Here is a 25,118-nt window from a genome sequence, read left to right as displayed (position 1 = left end):
TACATCAACTACACGACATACAACACACACATCACATACCACCTGCAACCATGTACGGTTCATTTGGTTCATACAGCTCCATGAGCCTCGGCGGCTCGGGCCCCATCAACATCTACACCAGCGTCACCTCCCGCGACGAATCCTGCGCCTTCCCCTCGTGGCCGCGCCGCTCATCCCTCAGCGGCCGCAGCGCCGACGCCTCCTACGAACCCCCCGCCAGCTCCTACCTCTCCGACGACGACCTCTTCCTGGACGACGACCGCAGCAGCGGCAGCGAGGCCGAGGACAGCCGCAGCGTGTCGAGCAGCGCGGGCAGCGCCTCGCCGCCCACGCTCGGCCTGGTGCTCGCCTCGCCGGCGCGCCAGCTGGCGCCCAGCGAGGCCGAGATCCTCGAGACGCAGCGCCGACGCCTCAACATGCGCAAGGACCTGCTCCGCATGGTGCAGCAGGAGAAGGAGCGCCGCAGACAACAACAGAAGAGCCGTCGCCCGGCGGTGCCCTCGAAGAAGAGCACCAGCGGCAAGGCGCGGAGCAGCTTGATGGCTCCCATCACCGAGGCCGACGAGTGAAGCTTGCACGCGTGCCGAGAGCCTAAGCTTGGGTGTGCAAAACACAATCACGCCCCAAAAGAGGCCTGAACCAAACAACAAGGTGTGAGCACATGTCAAAAGGACACGCCACACAGACGCCCCCCCAGGGAAAGCTTATTTCACGACTGCCCCCCCGCCACGGCCAACCACGATGCATCTATCTCGGCTCTTTCTTTTGCACGACTACTTGATCCGAAATGAAAAGCCGCATGCGAAATGCCGGATAGCAGTCATGGCAGCCGCCTTGCATGCAAGCGCAGGGCGCAAGCGACCAACAGGGAAGTATTCGGAGCGCCTGCGCCCGTTGGTTCGGAAGCAAACGGGAGAGTACCAGGTACCTCATCCATAGTGGGGGCCACTACCAAATCAAGGTCTCAAACACTTTGGCATGTGGAACCGGGACCTGTCGGAACCCAAAAGGGCAGCGGAGATTCCGACCGAGGATTCGGCCTTTTACCCCCCCCTGCTCCCCCCCCCCAAACAACAACGGCGATTTACTCCAAAAACTCCGTCCCTGGATCGATCATCTTCACATTCAGGATCTCGCTGCCACATGTCAATCGCCACCCGGGCCTGCGCAGAGCCGCACTTTGACCTTCCCCAACCTTTCTCTTCCTACCCCAGCTGAAGCTTGTCCTCATCACAGGCCAATCTGCCTCGGCTGGTGGCGCCCATCTTCTCTTCTTGTTCATCTCTTATCTCCCTTGGACGGAAATAACCATTTACTCACATGCTTTTTCTATTTCTTACTCTATGACATTACCTAGCCTGTCAGCCAGCGTCTGAGCGAGCATTGCATTTTCTTATTTTGAACTCATCATCATCATCATAATACAACAGTACAGCACACTGTGGATTGTCAACGACAATCAGGAATATTTGGGTCTGCTTTATTGTCATGTTCACACACACACATATACACGCATTGGATGCGTCGTTTTCGGATACCCCCTCTATTTCACAGTCTCCAGCTATGGATAGACTTTTTAGCTTAGTACTTTCCAATACCCATATGTTACTCTCCGAACAACAGTACCAATAAGCGTGACTTGTAGCGTGAATATTCAGATGCCATCTCTGATACAACCGTGGATTTACGCGTGGGCTCGTGTGGGCACTTGCCCGACCCATCATCTCAGCAAATACACGTCGCCACCGACATCGTCGCGGAGTGGAGGCTACATCATTCGGTGCGTTGCAATCTCGTCCCGCCAATACACGATACTATTGCTCGCTAGATACTTGATGCACCGCTTGACACAAGCTCGTGATTGGTGAGGGAGCTGTTCGAGCTCCAAGTCGGCGCCTGCGTAGCCAACAGCCTCGCGACCGGGCCCAGTCTTGCTTTGCAGCACCGGCCGCGTGAAAGCAACGCTCATCGACCCCAGCAGAGGAGGGTGCAGTTGCCTCTTCAAGGCGGGTCCGAAACTCGCCGAGCCCGGATGAAGCAAGGTTCGTTGCGCGTTTCCGTCGTCGGCTAGCTGCTCGCCGACCAGTCCCTGGGAACAACTGGCAACAACAGAGACAAACAAGCACATCCCACATGAGTCTATTCCTGTCGGCGTTTTACTTTTACCGTTTCGCGGAAGAGGGGACGCAAAGTCCCGACGAATGTCGACCGGCGCACGGCGAGCCCCCAGGGCAGGCCGGCAACCGGCGTGTGCTTGATCCTGAACCGCGGGACCGATCACCAAGGGCACTTTGTGCGTGTGTCCCGAATCCTTTTGGCTGGAGCGTTTCTCGCATAGTCCTTGTTCAGACTTACACAGCAGTCCTGCTTCAGGCAGTTACTTTAATCGAGGCAGCTTGGGGCCGTCGAAGGGGGGTCGGTGAGGGTCGGGTACACGGAGATGAGCAGTCCACAGGCCAAACCGTTGAGAGCCTATTCCTCCTCAAGGACTCACGAAATGTGTCTGGTATTTTTCTTTTCGCGCTCACTTTCTGCTTTCTTCTTCAAAGCGCTCAGTGGCAGGCATTTTTTGACGGGACAAGCCCAGCAGAGAGAGGGGTTGCTCACCTCGCCGGCTACCTCTGCCAACTCGCGTCTGCGTATGTAGCAGAAAATCGTCAAAAAAGTTGCCGGCCGCTTCGAGTAAGGCAGTTGGACTTTTCCGATTTGAAATGTTTCAGCAAGGGCCTCTGCTTGTAGTTGCTGCGGGACTGAATGGGTGAGGGCATAGTGACGTTGCCATATTGTGAATCGATGGGGCAGACCTTGGGCCAAACATCCATGGACTTCCGTGATGACAGTCCAAGCTTACGCCGACTGGGTCTGCGGCAGATCAGCGGAAACTGATGTAAATCCGCGCTCATGGTCCAGGAGCATGCGCGAAACTCCGAGGCAGTCCGTCATTGCTTCTTCTCGTAGCCGTCAACTGTCAGCGTGAGACCATGACCACCAGGCGAGTCCGCATTCCGCCTCGTGTGCGCCGACATGGACCTCCGGGAGATGACTCGGGAGAATTGGGACCCTTCGTGTTTTGGTCGCAACCTTCGCCATGGTCTTGGTAAAGGAGTCGCCCGGCTGGTCATGCTTTGCTTGCTCGCCTGGGGACCGGGGGGGGTGTATCTTGCGATACAATCGCGCGCAAATGAGGTGCCAGAGTCGCCGCAGACAAAGATCCTCCCTAGTACCATGAGCTACAAACTGAGCAGTTTTGTATCACCTTCGGGTTTGGTAAGCGCTTTCTAGTCAGGAAAAGCCCAGTGTGTCAGAGTCATTAAGGCCATGACAACGACCTTTACGGCATGGCACGCGCCGGGTCGTCACGATTTACCAAAAGCCAAATCTCACGGACTTTGATCAGGTTTTGAGATCCATCCTTGGAGGCCATTATCGTGAATCGAGTTTTAGAGCTCTGGGGCGTGACTTTTGGCGAATGTGTCGCGTCATTGTTCGGACAGCAACGGCATTGCCCTCTCATGAGAAGCCACCAACGTCGTATGTGACGGAGAGGAGAGGTCGCGCATGCCTAACCTCTTATGCAATTTGCACCTTTCTTCTTTCCATCCGATCTCAAGGCTTTTGGCGTTGCTTCGAAGTAGCAGCTCCTTGATGGGCTTTTCATTCTCTGGGAAGCTGTCGTATGAGTGTGAAATTCTTGTCCTCATACTGGGAGGAGTGCAAAGAAGATGTAATAGTAAGCCAGAAGTTTACTGAATACCTTTCAAGGATATTCAACTATCAATTGACTAGAGTAAGTGTTTTTTATCTAATCTTTCTCAAAATTCTAGACTCTCGTCATCAACCGCCGGGTTGTTATGGCTTCATAGCTGCAAAATGGCGTTAACACTTACATATCATGAGTAATATGGAGAGTGTAAATCGAAAAAAATGAAAACAAGGATGGATTCATGGCTAATTTCGGAGGAGATTCTGAAAGTATCGCGACATATGACTGACTGTTGGCAAACGTCGCCCAGTGCAAGTCGTTGTCCTATCCTGTAGCTACTCCGGGTCTTTGGGGTTCTGCCATGCTGGCCGAAATGTCCCCCATCATGGGTTACAAAAGTGCCCTCATCAACGAACCCGCAAACCACTCCGTAATTCGTACGAATTAGCCTTGTCTGCATTACTTACACCGGATTTCTATCATTTCCACCAGTGGCGTCATTGTAAAGCAGGAAAAAGCAAACAAAACGAGGAAGGCTGGCAACCCACACGCGGAAGGCGCCCGCCGGACAGGCGTTGAGCTAGCCCGGTGTCACTTAGGTAAGACGTTGCTGTGTTGTTGACGACGTACGGTTGGGTGAGAGGTGCATGTTCAACATACGAGGGTAAAAATGTTGGCAGTTCAAGATCTTCCCGTCTGTAGGCGGTGTATACGAACTAGTCTGACCTGGCGAAGGGAAGGAACCCAGAGCATCCCGTGCCAGCACGGCACTATTTCCGCCATATACTTGTCATGGTGGTAAAAAGTACTGTTTTGACCGCTCAGCAATATCTTAGACCGCTTTGCATGATTGTGGCTTTTTACGGTCGAATTCCCCCCTGCCGGACGGCTGGATGTGATTGCAACGACGGAGCTGCCGATGTTCGGGTGTGATTGGGCTGCAGGTAGGAAGTGTGGCCCCCAACGAGAAAAACGTGGAACATGCTTTTCTTGGCTTACTGGCGCTCTATGCAGGTTTGGCAATCTAGGGTTCAGAGAATCTGCAAGAGAGGTCAGCAGTGCTCCGTACTAGTCAGTAACTTGGAGAGGGCAATCGAAGCGCTAATTGTCCCTTGACCGCAGTTTCGGCGATGGATCAAATGCAAACAGAATACTGAGTACCGATAACCACCATCAGTTAGTCAATCTGGAGGAGAGCGAGATATTACATGCCATGGCTAGCGTGGGCGGTTGCAGCATGTGGCTGACTTACTGCTTCACTATTCGCACTATTCGAGCTGGTGGAGGGGAAGCATCCGAGATGGCTGCGCGACAAACCCTGACCCTGCCATCCACAAACTATCCAACAATAAACTGCAAGTGGACTAGCCTTACTCCGTAGTTATCACTTCAAGAGAAGAAAAACGAGCATGGAAAGACTGTATTTATAGAACTTGGCCATGCGACTGATATGTGACAGCCTGGCGCTGGTAATAAAGGCCATTCATTGTATGTACTCTGTATCACGACTGCGTGATTTGTACTTCATGCTGGAGAGACGCTTATTACCTGGGGACAGTGCGCAGGTGCGGAGAACCTGAGAGAGCCTTTCCGGAGGCCGACCCCGGCGATCTCGTTCTTCTATGCAGCAACTTGGGAAGATGCGGCGGTCACTGATCTTCATTGGGTGGTTGGCGAATGCAAGGCTACCTGACGGCCACCTGCTGCATCTTACACTGAGGAGGTTGAGAGAAAAAATCTGCCGTGATGGACAAGGAGAAGATGTCGTATTGTCCACCCGGTCGCGAAAACAGGCCGCGCTAGGGCAGGAGGCTGTCGAGGGGAACCGGCCGAACTAATGCGAGGCGTTAATGTCGGGCATTCAGCGTGGCTATCCGGCGGAGCCAATACCTTGACAAGAAGTACCTGTGTGATGTGTAGTATTTTGACTTTTTGGGCGCCGGTCCGGCGTTAGGCCCTTTGGGTAAGAAAAAAAAAAAAAGAGTTCGTTGATCATAATTTCTTTTTGCGGCCAAGCCTCGCGGCCGTTGTTCAGAGAATGGGGTTACAATCGCTTCCGCCATGGCATGGGGGGTTGGTGGAAAACTCCTCCTCATCAAGGCCCGCGCGGGGCTTTGTGGTCTCATCCCGGCTTCCGGACAGCCTGAACAAACCCTTGCCGGCTCGGGATGTAAGCTGTGGTTGTCCATCCTGAAAGGGAAGAACAAAAGAGAGAGGCTGGCCAGTAATGTATGGGGGGAGGCTGCCTCCGACACTGGATCACACATTGACGTGCCGTGTCTCTCATATCAAAGCCTTTGTGCAACCTCATCGAGCAAGATGAAGAAGGCCCGGGTTTGAGTGCGAACATGAGGATTGAACGTTACAAGTATGGGCACCCATTGGGCAAAGGTTGTACACTGGCGGGCGGTCTTGTAATCTACGCGGATCTGAAGCGGCACAGAGTCAAGGCCGAAGCGATCCAGCAGTTTAATGACGGACGGCAGGATCGACGTAGTACTCCGTAGTTAGAGAAACTAACCCGTCTCTTTGTAGAGATGAGGGGTCGATGGCCGGATGGACGTCTGTGGCTTTTCGGCGACAGGGACACCATGTTGTGTAACACGAACTTGCAGATACCACTTCAGGATGATTCGGAGGTGGTGGGTGGTGGGTGGTAATGTCTGGTGCGCTTGTTTCGATATGGTTTTCTTACATGATGATGCAGACTCTTTGAGACTGAGAACCTGACAACGAAAAGCCTTGCATCCAAGAATGGAAGTGAAATACATCACCTGTGTAAGACAAAGTCTCGGTGAGCGTCTGTCACGAGGGAGCCTCGTCGACAAGCTGCCAACTGCGTAGCGACAATGCGACAGCCGAGTTCGTCAATACTTATGTATCCCTGGTTGGTGTCCATATGCCCCCCCCGAAACTGCATATCATTAATCGTCAAGTATAAGCAATGACTGCTATGGGCAATAAAATGAATATAGGTAGGTCATCTGTGCCATAGGTGCTACCTGAGCTATTCTACTCCACGTACGGTAACGCTGCCCACGAGCCGTCAAGTGAGACAGCGCGGCAACAGCCGGCCGCGTAGAGGATTGAGTTTCCGTGGGAGAGAGGGGCAGCCAGCCCTGGAAAGCCCCAGCTCCCGTAGATGCAGGCAACAAGACATTTTCTGCAATACAGGATGCGACGTCCATGCAAATAGAAGCCGATAGGATCGGCGGTCAAAGCAAAAGAAGCTGGATAGTTTTGTTGCACCGAGGTGGCTAGGGCCGAGAGGGTGTTTTGCCAATTACGAAAGAGTGAATACCGAACCAATCGAGATTCTTGGATTGTGCCAAGGTTGTCTTGAATGTGTTGGATAACGAGGTGGAACGGGCCGAAGATGAGCAAGTTGAAGATCAGGGAGACCAGGAGGAATTGTTGGCATACGGGAAACGGATTGGATACACGAGGGGGCTAGTGATGGGAGGCAAATAAAGAATGCAAAGAAAGCCGGAGCTGTTGGGTGGTGGCGAGAGACAGAAAAGCACGATTGGAGGAGAGTAGTTTGTCGATGTCTGGACGCAGGGCGGTGGGGCATGGGATTGCGGCGTTAATTAATTTCAATGGCTGGACAGGATAGAAGTACTGGTAGGGAGGGGATCATAATGAGGAGAATGGCGTGTAAAGCGAGCGAAGGAGCGTGATTCCCGGTGCAGGAGCATGTATATGAATTGGCATAGTAAGATGATGATGTTGGGATGTCTAGGCAAAGAGGAGGATGCCAGCGTGTTAGCGGGCTCAGGGCTCGTGTTAGGCTCGCCGTTAGTGGACGAGCCGCTAAAACGGCCCCATGGCAGCGCTAACTGGCAACTTCAATCATGCAAGTGCAGGACAAATTTTAGCGGCGGGCGGGATAATGGGCGATCGGACCCCTGTCCCCGCCTATATTGGTAATGATTTCAAGGTCCCTCAAGTCCCGGTCCCGCTGACGAGTGTGATGGGCGCTACAATTGGCTGGGAGCCGAGACACACCTGCAGCGAGATTCACCAATCAGAGGCTAGTCTCAAGTTGGGCGCTTCCTCGACGGCTTCCATTGCACGTCCAGCCTGGGAGGCCCACTCTGGACCGCCAGCCATCAAGCCTCGCTGCACGCTAAGTCGACCAGTCAAACCAGTCAGTGCCCTAGCTTCACCTTTTTTTCTCCTTCTCCTCTCCTCCTCCTCCTTCACAGTTGCACCTCGTGTGCTTGCTTGACGATGCCAGCAATCACATCCCATCCCCGCCGGACTCTATTGCAGTCCTGCCCAGCCAAGATCAGAGAGCGAATTATCTGCTAGCGCATTGCCTGCACTCCTCCCACCACCCTTGCTGGTTGCTGTCGAGGCCAGCACGGTTGTTGTTATTTTTGGACGCGCAAACGCACGCAATTGAACTCGCCCGCCCGGCCGCCTATCAACACAGGTACCCCCCCTCCCCGCCTGTGTTGCACGTAAGCACGATGGCGATGGCGATGAAGAAGCCATAAAAAGGGGGTTGCCAGGGGAAAAAAGACCAACCGGATTCCATGCTTTGGTGTAGCGGCGCAGGTAGGCTCGTACAGCACCTCACGGCAGCCCGCCATCTCATCTGCAGCGGCGCCGGCAGCTGGATATAGAAGGGTGGCGCTCATGCAACACAACACACCAAGGAAGCAGCCCTCCAATTGTCGGATCTACTGGTGTGCTGTCCAGCTCCCAGACCCCGCAAAAATCCAAAAGCCTACCAAAGCCCGAGCACGACGTTGCAATCTATCTGAGGCAGGGTACGCAGGCACCGGAGAAACGACGAGCCTGATGAGAGAAGCGACAAAAAAGGATTTGAGCGAAATGAAGTCAAGAGAAGCCGGCCCAGGCCAAATCGCAAAAAACCAAGGGCAGTGTAACATCGACTTAGCCTCAAAGACCCTGCCATGCCTCTTGATAGGCTCCGATATAGTCGGGCTGATGTCCACGCGGGACGACCAAGCCCGGAGCTAGTCATGGGAGCCCTGCACTGTGCTGGCCAACTCCTGTCCAGACCAGGTACTCGTATGACGGCATTCAACAGCATCAGCTGGCCAAAAGTAACGAATTGCGCCGCGCAATTCGCCTGCCAACGCATCTAATCCGCCGGTGCTTCAACCGACTTTGTGGCTTTGTCTCGCCGCCCTCCCAGCCTACCTCACTCTCTCTTTTTCCTGCCTCATGCGGCAAACCAAGCATGCATACAATATACAAGGACACGGCCGACTGTGGATAGGGGCCTCGGACTTGATCTTTTCTCTTTTCTTGAGGCTGTATGGAGTACTTACTGATGCTCTCGAAACCGCCCCAACAGCTCTAATTTTATACAGCCCTCAGCCGTCAACCACTTACAGTCCATCGCGCCACTTCCCCCCCCCCCCCAAGAGCCCAAAGAGGGCCCCGACACGGCCCCAGTCTCTCTCGACCCCGGCAACCTCTCACCACGGGCTCCTTCTCCATCGCCAGACCCCTGCTAGCAGACCGTCTCTCAACTAGAAGTCGACCAAGCACACGTCTACACAGGTGTTGCCTTGCTTGTGCTGGCTGACTGATACCGGGCGCTGGTGCGTGTCTTGCTTGTGCTGCGTGCTGCGTTGTGCTTGTGTTCGTCTGTCCGTCCACCTTTGTTTTTGCTGTTCCTCTTCCCAGTCCCTCTCCATGCTGGCCGGCACTCCGCTGTGCTGCACATTTACGTCCCCAGCCCACCGCACTCGCATTCTGCATCCTCACCCTCACCTGGACACACATTTTCTCTTCGACCATCTAGTATCCCCTTTTCTTACCTTTCTACAACAACCAGATCTAGGTTTGACCGCATCCTGCTGTGCGACTGTCGCAACCTCTTTGTTCGCAGAACACGCCACCGCCCCCCTGGGTCCGAGTAAGTCGCACTCCCTCCTCCTCCAACCGCCAGCCCTTTGCGTATCCCCTCATCTACAAGCGCCCGACCCACTCCGCACCACCTGTCTCTCTTTCTCTGTCTGCGGCTACTTACATCAGGCCGCATCCAGTCTGCCTTGTTTTGCTCCATTTGTTCGAGCCTTTTGCCCCTTTCCTTTGACGAGTCTTTTTATTTTTATTTTTGCCAATTGTCAAGTTTCCTTTTCTCTTCTTCGTCATCGCTCCCCCATCGGCCCAGCGAGCCTCGAGTCACATCCGTCTTGTAGCGGCATCGTCACTCTATGTATTCACTACCCAACATCTCCTGTCGCACAAAGCCTCTTCGCGTCCGAATTGTCACATGTCGGCAATTCGAGCGTCCCATAACTCACGCTGCAACCGCCTTTTGCGACGGTACTAATGCTTCTTCGACCAGCGCCTCCATGTAATCTGCGACCCAGCCCGACACCGGAACCGAAATTCACATCGATATAAGCCTCGTTCGTGGGTCGTCGCCTCCTGCGCTCTCGCTACGAGGCACAGAGGCTCTGATCCACGGATACCAGCGTGGAACGGTGTGCTTGCCGTCCCGCGCAATTGTCTACCGCACCGAGCCTGTGACGGCGATTCACTGCAGGACGCCTGCTGCGAACCGTCCCTCCTGCAGGGCATCGGACTCGGTCGCAGAAATCACGCCTCCAAACGCCGACGCCAATCCCCACGCTACACAATATCACGCGAGCCTGACTTTCTAAGACTATTTGATCCGACCGGTCACCATGTCTGCCCCGGCTTCTTCACAAGGCCATGCCATTTCACGAGCCTCGGAGCGATCGTCTACCGCGCGAGGGCGAAATGCACACGATTCAGCCATGCCTTCCTTACAAGACCTCAAGTATTTCGATCCCTGCGGCGCCACGGCATCGATGTTCCTCTATGTCCAAGGCTCCTCCGTCGTCTGCTGCCACCACGATTCCCTGACCATCGAGCGCCGATTTACCGGCCATCAACATGAAGTTTTGCTGCTCGCCATCGACAACCACAGCCAATACGGTGGAGGACGCATAGCCGCCAGTTATGACAGCAGCAGAAGGATGATCATCTGGGACTTGATGACGGGCGAAATGCTCAAGAACTTCACCGCAGTCGCAGATTGTCAAATCACCGCCATCACCTGGATGCGCAATGGCAACTTGGCATTCGGTACGCACCAGCGATTCTCACGCAGACCATTTTTGAGCTAACAAATTCTACAGGCGACAGCCACGGCTCGGTTACCGTATTCGAGATTGCTACTTCCGAGCACATGAGGTCAAAGACATTGGAGCAAACGGCAATAACGGCCCTGGCGCCATCGCAAGACTGTCTGACTTTTGCGATTGGGTATGCGACCCTGTTTTGTGCCTCGAAATTGGCCTCACGCTGACATGACGTAGCTTTCAAACTGGCACGCTTCTTATTGCTCGAATCCAGCCCCGATTTACCATCATGCATAACTTGACGACATCTAGAGCACCGTCGCCTGTTATCGGTCTTTCCTGGCATGCGTCATCGTCTCGGCAAAAATCGGAGATGCTTGCTGTGCAGAAACACGACGGCGACTTACGGGTTTGGAGTGTCACAAAGGCGTACAGCATTGAAGAACCCGCCAAAGTTGTCCGAATTCTGCGCAAGGCAGAAGCCATCGACAAAGGATCCAACTGGATGGGATGGTCCAAGAACGGGCGCGTCATTCAGTTCTCCGACAGGTATGCTTTGAAAACTCCCCTTGTGTAGCGTCGCTCGAACCATACTGACCGAACACAGCGAAACCCTTTCTTGGGATGTCCGCACAAAGCACGTCACCTTTGACTCCATTCCGACACTTGAGCACGTCAGGGGTATGGCACTCTATGGACCTGGCGCGAGCCTCTTCACGGTCGGCCCCAACGGTACCGTGCAACAGTTCGATCTCAACTCGCCAGCGATCATGGTGGCCAACGTCCAGCATCCTACAAGCCACCTGCCGCCTTCGCCACCAAATTCAATCGAAGAGATTGCTAACCAATCCGTTCATTCCGCAACCACTATCCATACTTCAGAATCCGAGAGCTCCATGAGTTCCATCCCCTTGGAAATGAATGTTTCGGAGAGCGATGAAGACCACCTGTCACCGTTTGCACGCATTGCCCGCGGTCAAGCACATCCCGACTCCGGCAACGAGACGTACGAATCAGCTAGCCCAGTTTCCAGCAGAAGTGGCTTGTCGTCGTCGCAATCGCGTTCTTCTCTCGCTTCCCCTGGATCCCGTACACCTGGCCGCCATCCCACCTCGTCGGTTCGATCGCAGAACACGTACATCTCAACTGGAACCTCGCTCAAGTCTTCCACTATAGGTCGCCAACCGGATATCGATAGCTATTCTATGGGTTACTCTCTTGGGAGCACAAGCGTAACGTCTTCACGCTCTCGGCAGCGTCCTTCTCGGTTGCGCCACGAAGTCCCACGAAGCCCAGATGAGAACAAGGTTCACGATTTGTTCAAATTTACAAGGTCGCGACTTAGCGATATTCCGTATAAGCATCCCATGAGTGCCGATAATTCGCGTCTGACCAATGACGATTTGAGAAGACAGATGCTTAGCACCATCTTTGGCTGGCACTCTGATGTCGACGATCTCATCCGCGATGAAATGCAACGGCACCCGAGTGGATCTTCAAGCCGAATCCTTCTGTCAAAATGGCTTGGCGAGATGGACACCGATATTATGGCTGACAGCGCCAGAGACATGACTTCTTCCGATTGGATGTTGTTTGCTCTCAGCGGCATTGGTAGCGCCGCTGGCCAACAAAAGATTGGCCAGGTATACGTGCGGCGACTACTTGAGAGCGGCGAGATCCACGTCGCTGTTACCATCATGCTTGGCATGGGCGAGCGCAACGACGCCATTGAAGTCTATATATCGCATAAGCGATACATGGAAGCGTTGCTTCTGACTTGCCTAACATTTCCTGGTGTATGGGAGCGTCAAGCAGCCATCATCAGGAAGTGGGGTGAATGGGCTGTTCAACACCACCAGCAGCAGCTAGCGATCCGATGTTTTGCTTGCACGGATCAGGAATCCAGCGAGCCATGGAGATCGCCATCTGCAGTTCAGCTCAACTTTCAGAGTATCACGCCCAGCATCCCTGAAGTTCTCAGCCCACCGTTGTCGCCCCCAGGAATCCAGCGTGGTCCTCAGCGAAGCGTTGCCAAGTCATCGGCACTCAAGCTCATCACTTCCTTTGGAGATCCAAATCACAAAGCCAAGTTCTATGCCAACATGGATGACGGCCAGACGCCTATTGCTGCGGGCGTGACACCAATTGCAGACTCTGCCATTTCCCCAGGTGGATCGTACGAAGCCGCGACGGCATTCCTACGCCCATCTAGCAACAGTCGCTTCAACACGCCTACCTCTGCAAGACCCGCTGGTTCTTTGACGAGTCGCGGTCGTCTTCCATCTATCGGCGAGGCTCCCAGCGACATCAACCGCGACTCTTTAGCGCGCGAGACCAAGAAACCTGGGCACAGCGGACACTCACGGATGGCATCTGCTGACTATGATAACTTTACCGCTGGCACTTCGCTTGCGCGTGCCTCCACAGCTAGCCCTATGATGATGCGCGACCAATTTTCGCGCCTTGTAGACCGGCCAGTCGGCGAGCGACCCCCTTCGCCGGATTCAAATGTCATGGCACGGATGCAAGAAAGCAAGAGCAACGTGCGTAATGGCTCAAGAAACAGAATCCCCAACGGTAAGCTCATGGAGCTGCATAGCCTCGGTTCGCAGCCAATGAACGATCCTATATCCCCACAACAGTCGGGCACTTCGTCAGCTCGGTTTCACTGGCCAACGCGGCGCCGCGGTCCAGGATCTGTTGCTAGCTCTATTACTTCAAACTCTAGTGCAGGTCGAAGCTACAGACATGGCCGACAGAGAGACGACTATATTCACAGCCTTGAAGCCGCCAAAAACTACCCCGGCCGAAGTCGAAGCGGGGGCCATAGCAAGGAACGACCGCGCGAGAGCTCGAGGAACCGCCAGGGCAGCGTCGAGAGACGGGATAGATCTAGAGAGCAATCGGAGGATCGCGGGCGTGCGCCAGTTAGGAGCTGGGTCAAACCGAAGCGATCTCCAACATCTCCGATCCCCATGTCTCCCGAGGACTTGGCCAATCTGACTGCACAGAAATTTATCGATGCAGGAGAATCTACCACTTCTAGAAGATCAGCCAAGACTAGAGCCAAGGGCTCAAGCCGCACATCCAGTCGGGGTAGCAAAGGTCGTAGCCCCGACAGAAAGCGACAACCCTCGGCTCTGGAGGCGCGCGGACGAAGCCAAGGAAGAGAGAGTTTCAAGGCACTATCGCCCGCATCGCCCATTCCATTGTCAGCAACCGCCTTGCATCTGCAAGGTTCCGAAGACGAGGAAGACCTGAAGCGCGCCATCGAGGAGCAGGAGGCCTTCCGGGCAAAACACGGCCGAAGTGTCAGCCAGGGTGTGAACTCGCCAACCACGGCCAGAAGAGAGGCGTCGGAATCAAGACGGAAGAATTTCATCATCCCTGATGTGCTGGAGGATAATCCACCAGTCAACCAACGATCGCGAGCTGCGTCAACTGACCATGTCGGCGATCTACGCCAATTCAAGGACGAAAGACTGAAGCGAAAGGAGCAGGCGGCCCGCGAACTGGAAGAGCGGCGGAAGTCACTGGCAAAGCGAGCCCATACCCCGGGAATTGTACATCCCGACGAGTACGCGGCCCTGCCGAATCCCGAACGCGTTGCAGTTGAGACATCCGAACCAAAGCCACTGGCCGAGGGCCTGCCCCCTAGAAGTGCAACAGACCCCCCGAAGAACATGTATGCTCGTGGGACAAGCCCGATGATTGGTCTTCCAGCGACACCAAAAGCCATGCGACTGATCCTTGCCAACGGGATGTCCAACAGCAACGTCCCGCCTGTCCCGTCCCTACCGACCAAGGAGGCGAAGGAAGTGAAGCCAGCTGCCCAGGACCAGGCACCAAGCCTGACACTGCTGCCATCGACCGTGTATCAGCCACCAGTACGGCCGATGATTCCACGAAGCATGTCGGCGCCAATCCCGGAAGACCTACCACAGTCTCGCAGAAAGATGAGCTTCGGCGGTATCGCTAACATTGATGCCGTCGTGCAAAGTGGTGAGCGTCGCCGATCCAACGAGGAGCCTGTTCCACCGCCGCCGCCGCCAGCTCCCGTAATGCTGCCGCCGATGCTGAAGGAGCTTCAACACTTGGCAAAGCCGCCACCACCTCCTCCCGCGCCTCTGCCGCATACAAAGCCGACGTATGGCGCTGGCGGAGCAGTTGGCTCTGGCATGATTGAGATTGTAATGGATGATGACGAGCAGCCGCAAGTCGCCGCACCGAACGACCACATGGTGCCGGTGCTGTCGCCGCCCGTACCGCCACCATCGCGCGGCCACAACCGTGGACGAAGCGTTGGCGGCGAGGGGAGTATCTCGGGCCGCAGCGCACGGGGTTCGGAGCGCCGTAGCCGCAGCCGCAAGAATACATACCCCCCGCCGTCTGCCGCGATGGAGATGATGAGCGGCTGCTCGTCATCGCATCACCAGAGCAAGCCCATCCTGGCGCCGCCTCCTGTCCTGTACGACCGGGACGTCATTCGGTCGCCAATTGACAAGAAAGGCAAGCACATGTCGACAGGCCTCGACCGTAGCGAGATGATTTAGGAGAGCTGTGCTGTGATGACTTACGGAACACGGTTTCGGTGGGAGGTTCTTTTTCTTTTTTTTATCAGTTCTGTATGGTTATTTCCTTGGTCTTCTTGACTCTCTTTGGCACCTCGATGGCCACACGATACCTTTTTTTCGCATTTTATATTATTTCTGTTGTGCTTATTCTCACCCCTTTCAACAACAATTTTGCATCCCTGGCGCGCGCTACCCAAGCTCTCGTCCTGTCCGCGGGTCACAAGTTGGCACGCACTGCTACGATGATGAAGGGTGGCGCCGACGGGGCTGGTGAAGGTGACTGACGGGCGAAGCAAATGATCAGCCTGGTGTCATGGATTTTCTTTTTCGTATACTCTTCTCTTATTTACAATGCTGCCTCGCGGCACCTTGTACCGGATAGTCGGGGTGAATTATTACAATTTCAGACGATGAAGCTATCAAACCTATCTTTTGCCGCGTGTGAGGTTGAATGTCTCTTTACCAAGTTGTGTCTTTGCGTCTGAGGCATGCCATGATGATCACTGTTGTCGGGCTGCAGCATCCATGTCCATTTCCGGTAGAGGTGAGTCAGGGTTGGTGCCACTGACACGACCCAGCGAATGAAAGCGAGGCACAGGGAAAACTAAATCGGGATCAAAGAACGGCAGTCAGCTTACAGACGGAGCATTGCTGTCGGACGCAATCACATGTGTGCACTGGTGGTGGAGGTGTAGAGCGGCCTCAGCTTCCTCCATCCAAAAGGGCTGAGCGTGGTTTACTGGAGCTCAGTCGAGTATTTGAGAAGAGCGCGACGAAGGCATCACCCCTACCCTAAGTGAACTCTTGCCCTGCCTGCGTGTCTTGCCACTTTCATGCCAGGTGTGGTGGGTGAGGTTGAGGTTCGTCCCTCGACGAACCAAGCGAACGTGCTTCTCCGGGCTATGTGGGCGAAGTGAGTGACCAAGCTTGGGCAACGTCCAAGTTGGCAAGATACGGTGACGGTATGAAGAATGATGGACGATTCCCATAGTATTCAAAATTGTTGAGAAGTGAGCTTTGCGCCGAGGGCCGCTGCATCCGAACGTGAAGGTATGTGTGTATGACACGCAAGCTTACACGTGTGATTATTTACATGTGCCTCCTTTCATCATGAATATTCCTTTATACGGTAGCAAATGCTTGCTCATTGTATCAATCAGAGCCCCCACCTTTCCAAGTACTCAGGAACACGGACAGGATATGACGTTGGAGTTGTTTGGTGTAGGAGCGGAGTCGGGGGCTCCTACGGTCCGGGGAGAGGAGCTCGTGGGTATCATGCAGCCATCGCTGACGCACAAATGCTTCAGAGTATCAGGTATTGAATAAACTACGCAAGCCGTGCATCCTCCAATCATTTCTAGGGGCTGTTGGATGCATTCGTGGAGATGAAGACATCAGGTGATGTTGGCTCTGACGGGTAGCCTCAGCCCGACGAGTCCGGGAGGCTCCGTGGATTGATTACCTGAACATGGAGTGGACATAGAGAGGGGTGGAGTTGGCGTACCCTGTTCCACAATCACATGGAAATAACGCCCTTTGTCTTTTTTGTAGAGTTTGCATATTGTGTTTGTTGTTAAAATACAGTGATGCTGGGGAACGTGTTAGTCGCGCGGTAACTACTGTCTGGAGGGCGCCGACTGTCCCTGTGAACTGTCAGACAATAGTAGGCAACGATAAATGCATTGCAACATCTTTGGGATTCTTACAGTTTAAAGGATAAACTTTATGTACATGCTTTTCTTTCGTGCCTGAGTCAGATGCTGGACAGCAACGAGGGGACGAGCCCCCACGTGTCGGTGCGCGCGGAAACGTCCACGACTACGGCCGTTATGATTAGGCAGTGCCTTTTGTTGGGTCGACTCTAACTCGTGGCAGTGGTTTGTTAGTAATTATTGGTTACGGTTAGTTGAGTACAAAAGGCGGGGAAACTGCCGAGTCCACATCACATGTGAGCGATCACCGCAACTAACTGCCCCTAACCAGCCCTTCAGGCTGCAACTGTTTGGGAGAGTGGACTTTGGTCTAATGCAAGCTATGTAGACTGAGCAAGGGGTTGTCTGTGGAGAAGAGAGGAGAGGAAGCCCTAGCGCAAGCTGATGTACTGCAAATTGGTTATAAATAAGGTCGTCTGTCCGCCACAGCTGGGTAGGGTGTCTTGGTGGTATAAGTCTCCTTGGCCCCCCGAGCCCATCAACTCGCCACTTGTCCTCCAACTTGTCATCCAATTCTTCTTCTTCCACATCTGCACGCACCATGGCCACCACCACGACGACAACGACAACAACAACAAGGCGCAACCCCAAAGACTCCATCAAGTCGACCTGGCGCCTGGACCCCAAAAAGGACGGCTGGACCCTCGCGCACCACCTCTTCGGCTTCCTCGACATCCACCAGTCGGACCTCTCCCTGCCTCCCGCGCCGGTGCACCCCAAAAACACACCCGTGCCGCACCTCCCCAACTGGCAGCTCAACGCGTTCGTGATCTTCTGGGGCGCCGTGCCGCTCCTCGCCCACCAGGCCTGGTTCAACCTCACGGGCCTCAACCTCCCGCTGCCCGTCGCCTACGCGTACTACGCGCTGGCGGTGACGGCGTTTGGCGTGCACGAGCTGCGGATGCTGCGGCGTGTGGGCCGGCGCCACGGGTACCTGGACGGCGACGCGCACGCGCGCGATGACGTGCCGGACGCGACCGTCGGCAAGGTCGCCTCCTCGCTGCTGCTCGCCATCACGTTCCGCCCGGCCGTGCTCATCCTGCTCGCCTACCGGGCGGACCGCGGCCCGCCGGCGGACTCCCCGGACTGGTGGTGGCTGCCGGTGCAGGCGGCGGCGTACCCGATCGTGACGGACTTTTGGTTCTACTGGTACCACCGGCTGATGCACGAGGTTCCCGCGCTGTGGAAGTTTCACCGGACGCACCACCTGACCAAGCACCCGAACGCGCTGCTGACCATCTTCGCGGACGCGGAGCAGGAGGCGTTTGACATTGCGGTGATCCCCGCGCTGGCGTTTTACTCGATGAAGTTGATCGGGTTGGAGATGGGCTTCTACGCGTTCTGGATGTGTCACATGTACGTGTGGTTCACGGAGCTGCTGGGCCACTCGGGGCTGCGGGTGCACCTGTACGCGGCGTCGCCGATTTCGGGGTTGTTGGGGTATTTGGGGGTGGAACTGGCGCTGGAGGATCATGACTTGCATCACAGGACGGGGTGGAAGAACAGTCATAATTACGGGAAGCAGTCGCGGGTGTGGGATAGGGTGTTTGGGACGTGTGCGGCGAGGATCGAGTGCCAGGAGACGAATGTGAATTATGAGGACATTGCCTCGTTTCCGTTGTTTTAAGGGGTGCGGCTGGGCTGGGACATGATCAGATGTTGAGGAACAAGATGATTTAGGTGGGAACAGGATGATTTAGGTGGGAACAAGATGATTCTGACAGGGAGTGAGTCGAATGAGTGGCCATGACATTAGCGAGAAAAAAAAAAAAAAAAAAGAATTGTGGAAAAAAAATACAAATGTCAAGATATCAGAGTATACAATCTCTCCTCGTCTCTGTTACGAGTAGGCATGCTCAAGCGTACTCAAGCGTCAGGCTCGTCGCTTCCCTCTGCTACTCAATACGGATGCCCCCAGCTAATACGCCGGGGGCGAGACCAGGTTCTTGATAAAGGCACGGAATCGACCGGTCGGGACGTCCATGCTGCTATGGCTGGTACGACGGGAAATCGAGTTGGTAATCTCGCAGCCGCCCGTGGACGGGTGCCGGGTCGTGACGACGCGGTTGGTGCGGTCTATGTGCAGTTGTCGAGTTAGTCTTCACCTCCAAGGACAACGCAAACTACCCGATGGGCATTTACGATGCGCGTTGTTGATCTTGGCCTGCTCGAGCATGGCCTGATATTTGGCCTTGGCGACCTCGGAGGAGGAGGGCATTTTGGACTGGTTGGGGTGTGAGTTGATTGATTTGGTGATGATTGGTTTGGTGATGGTGGTGATGGTGTCTTGTTCACATTCAGCCGGTTGGAAATCCCCAGGTGCACAGGCCACTATCTATGTATATTGTAGGGAGTGACTACAGTACATACAGTACATACATACATAGGTAGGTAGTTACAGTGGATTCAGTGGGTTGAAATGGGGTTGCCGGCTGCCGATCACTGTACGAGTCTCGTGATCGGGGCTACCCCGCGCCGGCTGCTGTCAAGTCACCGTGCCGAAAGCTTATATTTGAATGCTATTCATTCAAAGGAATTGTACGTAGATTATCGTGGAGGGAATTAGATCAAGTCTGGAAGTTGGCTCGCTGTACGTTGATGGCAGTGCAAAGGATGTCTTGTACATTGTACATAGCTCTTCCCCATTACTGAGCAGGTACTGTAAATACAGGCACGTTAGCAGGCTAGGTACTGTAAATAGCCACGACAGACCCTGTAATTGTCCATGTACAATGTACTAATTCACCCACCACCAGACATTACAACTTTGATTGCTTCTCCTTCTTCTCCTTCTTCTCCTTCTTCTCTACAGCCCAGTTAGCACTCGTCATGTACGAATTACGCACCGTCAATCTGCACATACCCTGAAGCCCCTGAATCTTCTTCACAAACCTCGCCGTCGGCGCGCCCTCCACCATCCTCTCGTACAGCGCATCCATCGCCTCGTACGCCGCCAGCAGCCTCTCGCTCCTCAGCGGCGCCGTCCCCAGCTTCTTTGCAATCATCATGCTCTCCCCGTCATTCTCCTCCAGCTGCCTCTCCAAGAAGCCCCTCACCTCCGCGTGGAAATCCCCCGCAGGGAACACCTCGCTGACCGTGCCCCAGGCGCGCAGTTCCCCCGCCGTCACCCTCTTCCCGTAGATGAGCAGGTCGTTGGCGCGGTGCACGCCGAGGGAGTGGGCGAGCGTGCGGATGGACCCGTTCTCGGGGACCAGCGCGAGCGCGGAGAAGGGCATGTGCAGGTGGGCGGTGGAGGCGGCGAGGACGGTGTCGGCGAGGCCGAGGAACCACGCGGCGCCGCCGCCGGTGGCGGGGCCGTTGAGGGCGAGGACGAAGACCTTGCGATGGTCGATGATGGTGCGGATCAGCTCGATGCCTGCGGTTGGGGGGGGGGAGGGAGCTCTGCCGGACAGGGATAGAGGTTATTCGCATGCGCAATCTTGGCGTCAGCGTCAGTCTCGAACGGTCCGGAGGGGAAGTAGTTGTCTGCCAGAAGCGAAGAGCGTCAGCCATGCATGTCCCATGTTGGTCAGCGAAGGCGGCGACCTGTACTTCGTATGTCCCAGCCGGAGGAGAAGAAGCGTCCGGCACCGGTCAACACGGTCAAGACGGTGTCGGGATGCTCGTTGAGCTCGCGAAATGCATTGATGGTTTCTGGCAGCAGCCGGCCGCCGAAAGCGTTGAGGTAGTCTGGGCGGTTGAACTGGGATAATGTGTAAGTAGCCGACCGGCTGAGCTGTGCGCCGGTGCATGCAGCCAGGAGAATGCTACCTTGATGATGCCAATCTGGCCGGAGACCTCGACAACAATGTCGGTGTAGTCTGTCTTAATCATGGCTCGCTAGATGAAGTTGTCAAGCAAAATTTTTAGCAAAGGCTGAAATGACTGCGCATCTCCTTTGGTTACTAGCTTTTAATACATAACCCCAGTGACGGAACCCCGGAGTCCACCTGGGGCCGACCGGGAGCTAATAATAAGAATGGTGCTCCGCCCCCGGATTACTATGGGTTTACAAGGTAACTGACATGTTGGCCAGGATCTCTGGAGCTATGGAAACTAAAAAGACCACGATTCGCGATTCTCACCCATCACCACCCACAACCTGGGCCAACATGTCAGTTCTTCCCCGGAAATGCGGCCGCCTCGACCCGTGCCCGTACCCGATCGGCACCCAACCTCGCCGACAACCACTTATCCCCCTCCCTAAGCTTGTCGCGCAGAGAAGATGGTGGGAGTGCTAGTCGGTGGCTTGGCCCGGTCTAGATTCGGCCTTGAGCAAGACACGGCCGCGAAGCACAAACCCAACCATCAGTACAATGGTGCACCTGACCTACACCTGCGTGATCGGAGAGCTCGAGGCACAGCAATGGATGACAAGTGCGGGGTGAAGACGGGAATACACCCTACCCTCCCGACTTGATTAAGACGACTCGACTCCCACCTGTTGGACTCGACCCCCGCTGCTTGCATCAGCTCCCTCGGGCTTCTTTCCACCGAGTCATCGCTTCGTTGCCTTCTCTTCTCTCCAACCCATATTGAACCTTGTCCTACACCAACACCGCCCTCATGGCCACCGAGTACGACGTGGCCGTCGTCGGGCTCGGCGCCCTCGGCAGCGCCGCCGCCTACCACGCCGCGCTCAAGGGCGCCCGCGTCATCGCCTTTGAGCAGTTCGAGCTCGGCCACGTCCGCGGCGCCTCCCACGACACCTCGCGCATCATCCGCACCTCCTACGAGGCGCCGCAGTACGTCGCCCTCGCCAAATCCGCCTACGAGGACTGGGCGCAGCTCGAGGCCGCGGCCGGCCAGAAGCTGACCACCATCACCGGCGGCCTGGTCTTCCTGCCCGACGGCGGGCCGCTCTCGCCCGAGGCCTTTGCGACGAGCCTAGGCCAGAACGACATACCCTACGAGCTGCTGGGCGCGGCGGAGGTGAGGGAGCGGTGGCCGCAGTTTGGCATCGGGGAGGAGGTGAGGGTGGTGTACACGCCGGACTCGGGGGTGGCGCACGCGGCCAAGGCGGTGGCGGCGATGCAGCACCTGGCGCGCGCGAAAGGCGCGCTGCTGAGGGAGTTGACGCCCGTGACGGCGATCACGCCGCCCAAGGACGGAGGAGGAGTGGTGGTGATTGAGACGCCTGGCGGCACCTACGCCGCCAAAAAGGTCATCCTGGCGACGGACGCGTGGACCAACGAGCTGCTGGGCCCCCTCGGCGTGCACATCCCCCTGACCGTCTCCCAGGAGCAGGTCACCTACTTCAAGCCCTCCGACGCCTCCGCCTTTGACGCCTCGCTGTTCCCCGTGTGGATCTGGCACGCGGACCCGTGCTTCTACGGGTTCCCGGCCTACGGCGAGCCCACCATCAAGGCCGGCCAGGACTGCGCCATGAACCCGATGACGCCCAAGGAGCGCACGTTTGTGCACTCGCCGAAGCTGCTGGACGACCTGCGCGGGTTCATGGACGGGCTCATCCCGGATGGGAAGCGGGAGACGCTGCGCACGGTGACGTGTCAGTACACGCTGACGCCGGGGAGGCAGTTCGTGGTCGCGCCGCTGCGGAGGCACCCGGAGGTGCTGGTGGCGCTGGGCGCGGCGCACGCGTTCAAGTTTGCGCCGGCGATAGGGAGGAACTTGGCGGAGATGGCGGTGGATGGGAAGAGCTCGGATGACTTGTCCAAGTTTGGCATGCCGGCGGGTACGGAGGACGACTAGGGTGGGATGACAAGTTGGAGGGTAGTACTTTCATGATGGACGGCCGCAAACAAGGATTTGATAAAGATGCCTCTGCTGTGAATGCATGTTGTTGTAAGTTGGCGGAAGCGCATGTTACCAAGAGCTGAACGCCTTTGGTCAGGCAATCAATGACCTTGACACAGGTCACAGATCCGGAGCTGCTGAATTAATAAATGGTCTATTTCACAACAGTCTATTTATGCAGTATTTTATACATGTTTTACGTGTGCAGATGCCTCCGCTGGGGGGTTGCGTAATTCCGCCTCGGGTACGTTAGCACAATTATGTATGTTGCCTACCCCGCGTTATAGGCCGATACGCCTTCCGGTGGCCGGCACCGGCACGGAAACATCCGTCCTACATTCCAGTTGCCCTTTCATTCATCAATTTCTGTCTCTCTACTTCATCTTGTGTTTCTTGTATTTTATTTTATTTTTGACTTCCCACCCGGACTCACAATGGTCCAGCCCTCCCTCGGAGCCATCATCAGCTCCGTGCTGCTCGGATCCATCGGCGGCTTCGACTCCAGCCCAGCACCAGTGGCAAACCTGACGGGTATCGGGCAGCATCGCGGAACCCGCCTGTCCAAGAGCATCAGCGGTTTCAACTTGGCAAATCCCGTCGATGCTTGGCTCGGCATCGACTACGCTCTCCAGCCGGTCGGCGACCGTCGGTTCGCGCCCGTTGAGCAGCCGCCCGAGCGCTTCGACGGCGTCCGTGACGCGACGCGCTTCGGCCCCATCTGCACGCAGGACAAGAGCTACGAGTACGCGGGCGAGCAGTCCGAGGCGTGCCTCAACTTTAACGTGTACCGCCCGGCCGGCGTGCCGCTGACCCAGAAGCTGCCGACGCTGGTCTGGATCCACGGCGGTGCCTTCTCGCTGTACTCGGGCCGGACCATGGACGGCGGCTCGTTCGTCGCATCTTCAGATCAACCTGTCATGGTCGTCACTTTCAACTACCGCCTCAACTCGCTAGGGTTCCTCCCGAGCGGTCTGTTTGAGAGGCTCGGCCTGCTGAACCTCGGGCTGCGCGACCAGCACTTCTTCCTGCAGTTCCTACAAACTCACCTGCCCGCGTTCGGCGGCGACCCGGCACAGATCACCCTTGGTGGGCTGTCCGCGGGCGCGCACTCGGCCGCCTTTCAGTACTTCCACAACTACGGCGCCGACGAGGGCGCGCCGCTGTTTGCGCGGGCGATCCTGCAGTCCGGCGCCGTCACGGCGCGCGCGTTCCCGGACGTCAGCCATCCGCGGTACGAGGCGGACTTCCGCACCCTAATGCAGCACGTCAGCTGCGACGCCGACGCGGACGACGAGCAGCAGCTGGCCTGCCTGCGCGCCGCGCCCATCGAGGAGATTGAGCGCGTCAGCTCCCGGATCTACGCCGAGGCGGAGAGCAGCCTGAGCTGGCCGTGGCAGCCCGTCCCCGGCGCCCCGCGCATGGAGCGGCGCGGCTCGCGCGTCCTCCGCCAGCGCAGCTTCCACCGCCTCCCCCTCATCACCACGCACACCACCGACGAGGGCAAGTACTACACGCCCGGCCACCTGCAGACCAACGACGAGTTTCTGCGGTTCTGGCAGGCCCTCAGCCCCGGGCTCAACGTGACGGACCTGGCGATCCTCAACGAGCTGTACCCAGACCCGGCGGCGCACCCGGACTCGCGGTGGGCGCGGGGCTCGCCCAACGGCACGCAGTACGACCGGCTGTCGGCCGCGTGGTCCGACATGGCCTACATCTGTCCGAGCCGGGCCACCGCGGAGGCAACGGGGGGGGAGACGTGGCGGCTGCGGTTCGACACGCCCGGACACCCGCTGGAGGCGAGCGGGTGGCGCGGGGTGCCGCACGCGTCGGACGCGGCGTACCTGTGGAACGAGCCGGGGGTGCCGTTCCCGGAGGTGGCGAGGGAGTATCACGCGTACATGGCGAGCTTCGTGGCGGCGGGCGAGCCGAACAAGTTCCGAGGGGAGGGGGCGCCGGAATGGCCGCGGTACGGGGGTTCCGAGGGCGCCCGAGGGGGTTGTGCGCAGCAGCTTGTGGTGAGTCCCGGAAGGACGGGGACGGAATGCGATGATGTGAGGGTGAGGCACTGTGCGTTTTGGAATGATGAGGAGAGGGCGGGCAGGCTTCAGAAGTAGCGGATGGGCATATCATCAAATAATCGTTAAAGAATCATTACACAAGTTTGACCTTGTTTACATACATGGTAGCAGATGCGGATCGTAAGCATAATCACAGGAATTTACACTTGTTCCGGTGTGTGGCGGAAGATGCAAATTACAAAGCGGAATTATAGGAA

The 25,118-nt window shown here is 56.2% G+C and overlaps 7 protein-coding genes across 7 annotated transcripts; 5 read left to right on the top strand and 2 right to left on the bottom strand.

Annotated features, from left to right (window-relative positions):
- Positions 1-50: 50 nt before the first annotated feature.
- ISF_08572 (hypothetical protein) lies at positions 51-569 on the top strand (the record flags this gene model as incomplete). Its single annotated transcript, XM_018852175.1, has 1 exon — positions 51-569. One exon carries the CDS (start codon positions 51-53, stop codon positions 567-569), a length of 519 nt encoding a protein of 172 aa, XP_018700639.1.
- A 9,811-nt stretch (positions 570-10,380) lies between these two features.
- Positions 10,381-15,353, top strand: ISF_08571 (WD domain, G-beta repeat protein; the record flags this gene model as incomplete). Its single annotated transcript, XM_018852174.1, has 4 exons — positions 10,381-10,804; positions 10,858-10,984; positions 11,038-11,349; positions 11,408-15,353. The coding sequence occupies 4 exons, from the start codon at positions 10,381-10,383 to the stop codon at positions 15,351-15,353; spliced, it is 4,809 nt and encodes a 1,602-aa protein (XP_018700638.1).
- Positions 15,354-17,627: 2,274 nt separating this feature from the next.
- ISF_08570 (Fatty acid hydroxylase) lies at positions 17,628-18,713 on the top strand (the record flags this gene model as incomplete). The annotated part of the gene is made up of 1 exon (XM_018852173.1): positions 17,628-18,713. The coding sequence occupies one exon, from the start codon at positions 17,628-17,630 to the stop codon at positions 18,711-18,713; it is 1,086 nt and encodes a 361-aa protein (XP_018700637.1).
- A 291-nt stretch (positions 18,714-19,004) lies between these two features.
- On the bottom strand, positions 19,005-19,304 carry ISF_08569 (hypothetical protein; the record flags this gene model as incomplete). The annotated part of the gene is made up of 2 exons (XM_018852172.1): positions 19,005-19,162; positions 19,229-19,304. 2 exons carry the CDS (start codon positions 19,302-19,304, stop codon positions 19,005-19,007), a joined length of 234 nt encoding a protein of 77 aa, XP_018700636.1.
- Positions 19,305-19,845: 541 nt separating this feature from the next.
- On the bottom strand, positions 19,846-20,920 carry ISF_08568 (peroxisomal D3,D2-enoyl-CoA isomerase; the record flags this gene model as incomplete). The annotated part of the gene is made up of 4 exons (XM_018852171.1): positions 19,846-19,892; positions 19,950-20,462; positions 20,639-20,789; positions 20,858-20,920. The coding sequence occupies 4 exons, from the start codon at positions 20,918-20,920 to the stop codon at positions 19,846-19,848; spliced, it is 774 nt and encodes a 257-aa protein (XP_018700635.1).
- Positions 20,921-21,652: 732 nt separating this feature from the next.
- ISF_08567 (FAD dependent oxidoreductase) lies at positions 21,653-22,798 on the top strand (the record flags this gene model as incomplete). The annotated part of the gene is made up of 1 exon (XM_018852170.1): positions 21,653-22,798. One exon carries the CDS (start codon positions 21,653-21,655, stop codon positions 22,796-22,798), a length of 1,146 nt encoding a protein of 381 aa, XP_018700634.1.
- A 479-nt stretch (positions 22,799-23,277) lies between these two features.
- ISF_08566 (para-nitrobenzyl esterase) lies at positions 23,278-24,957 on the top strand (the record flags this gene model as incomplete). The annotated part of the gene is made up of 1 exon (XM_018852169.1): positions 23,278-24,957. One exon carries the CDS (start codon positions 23,278-23,280, stop codon positions 24,955-24,957), a length of 1,680 nt encoding a protein of 559 aa, XP_018700633.1.
- Positions 24,958-25,118: the final 161 nt, after the last annotated feature.

This window comes from Cordyceps fumosorosea, assembly GCF_001636725.1.
Source record: "Cordyceps fumosorosea ARSEF 2679 chromosome Unknown scaffold_32, whole genome shotgun sequence".
NCBI classification, from domain to species: Eukaryota; Fungi; Ascomycota; class Sordariomycetes; order Hypocreales; family Cordycipitaceae; genus Cordyceps; species Cordyceps fumosorosea.
The sequence above is the reverse complement of the archived record's forward strand: the minus strand, read 5'-3'. Positions and strand labels throughout refer to the sequence as shown.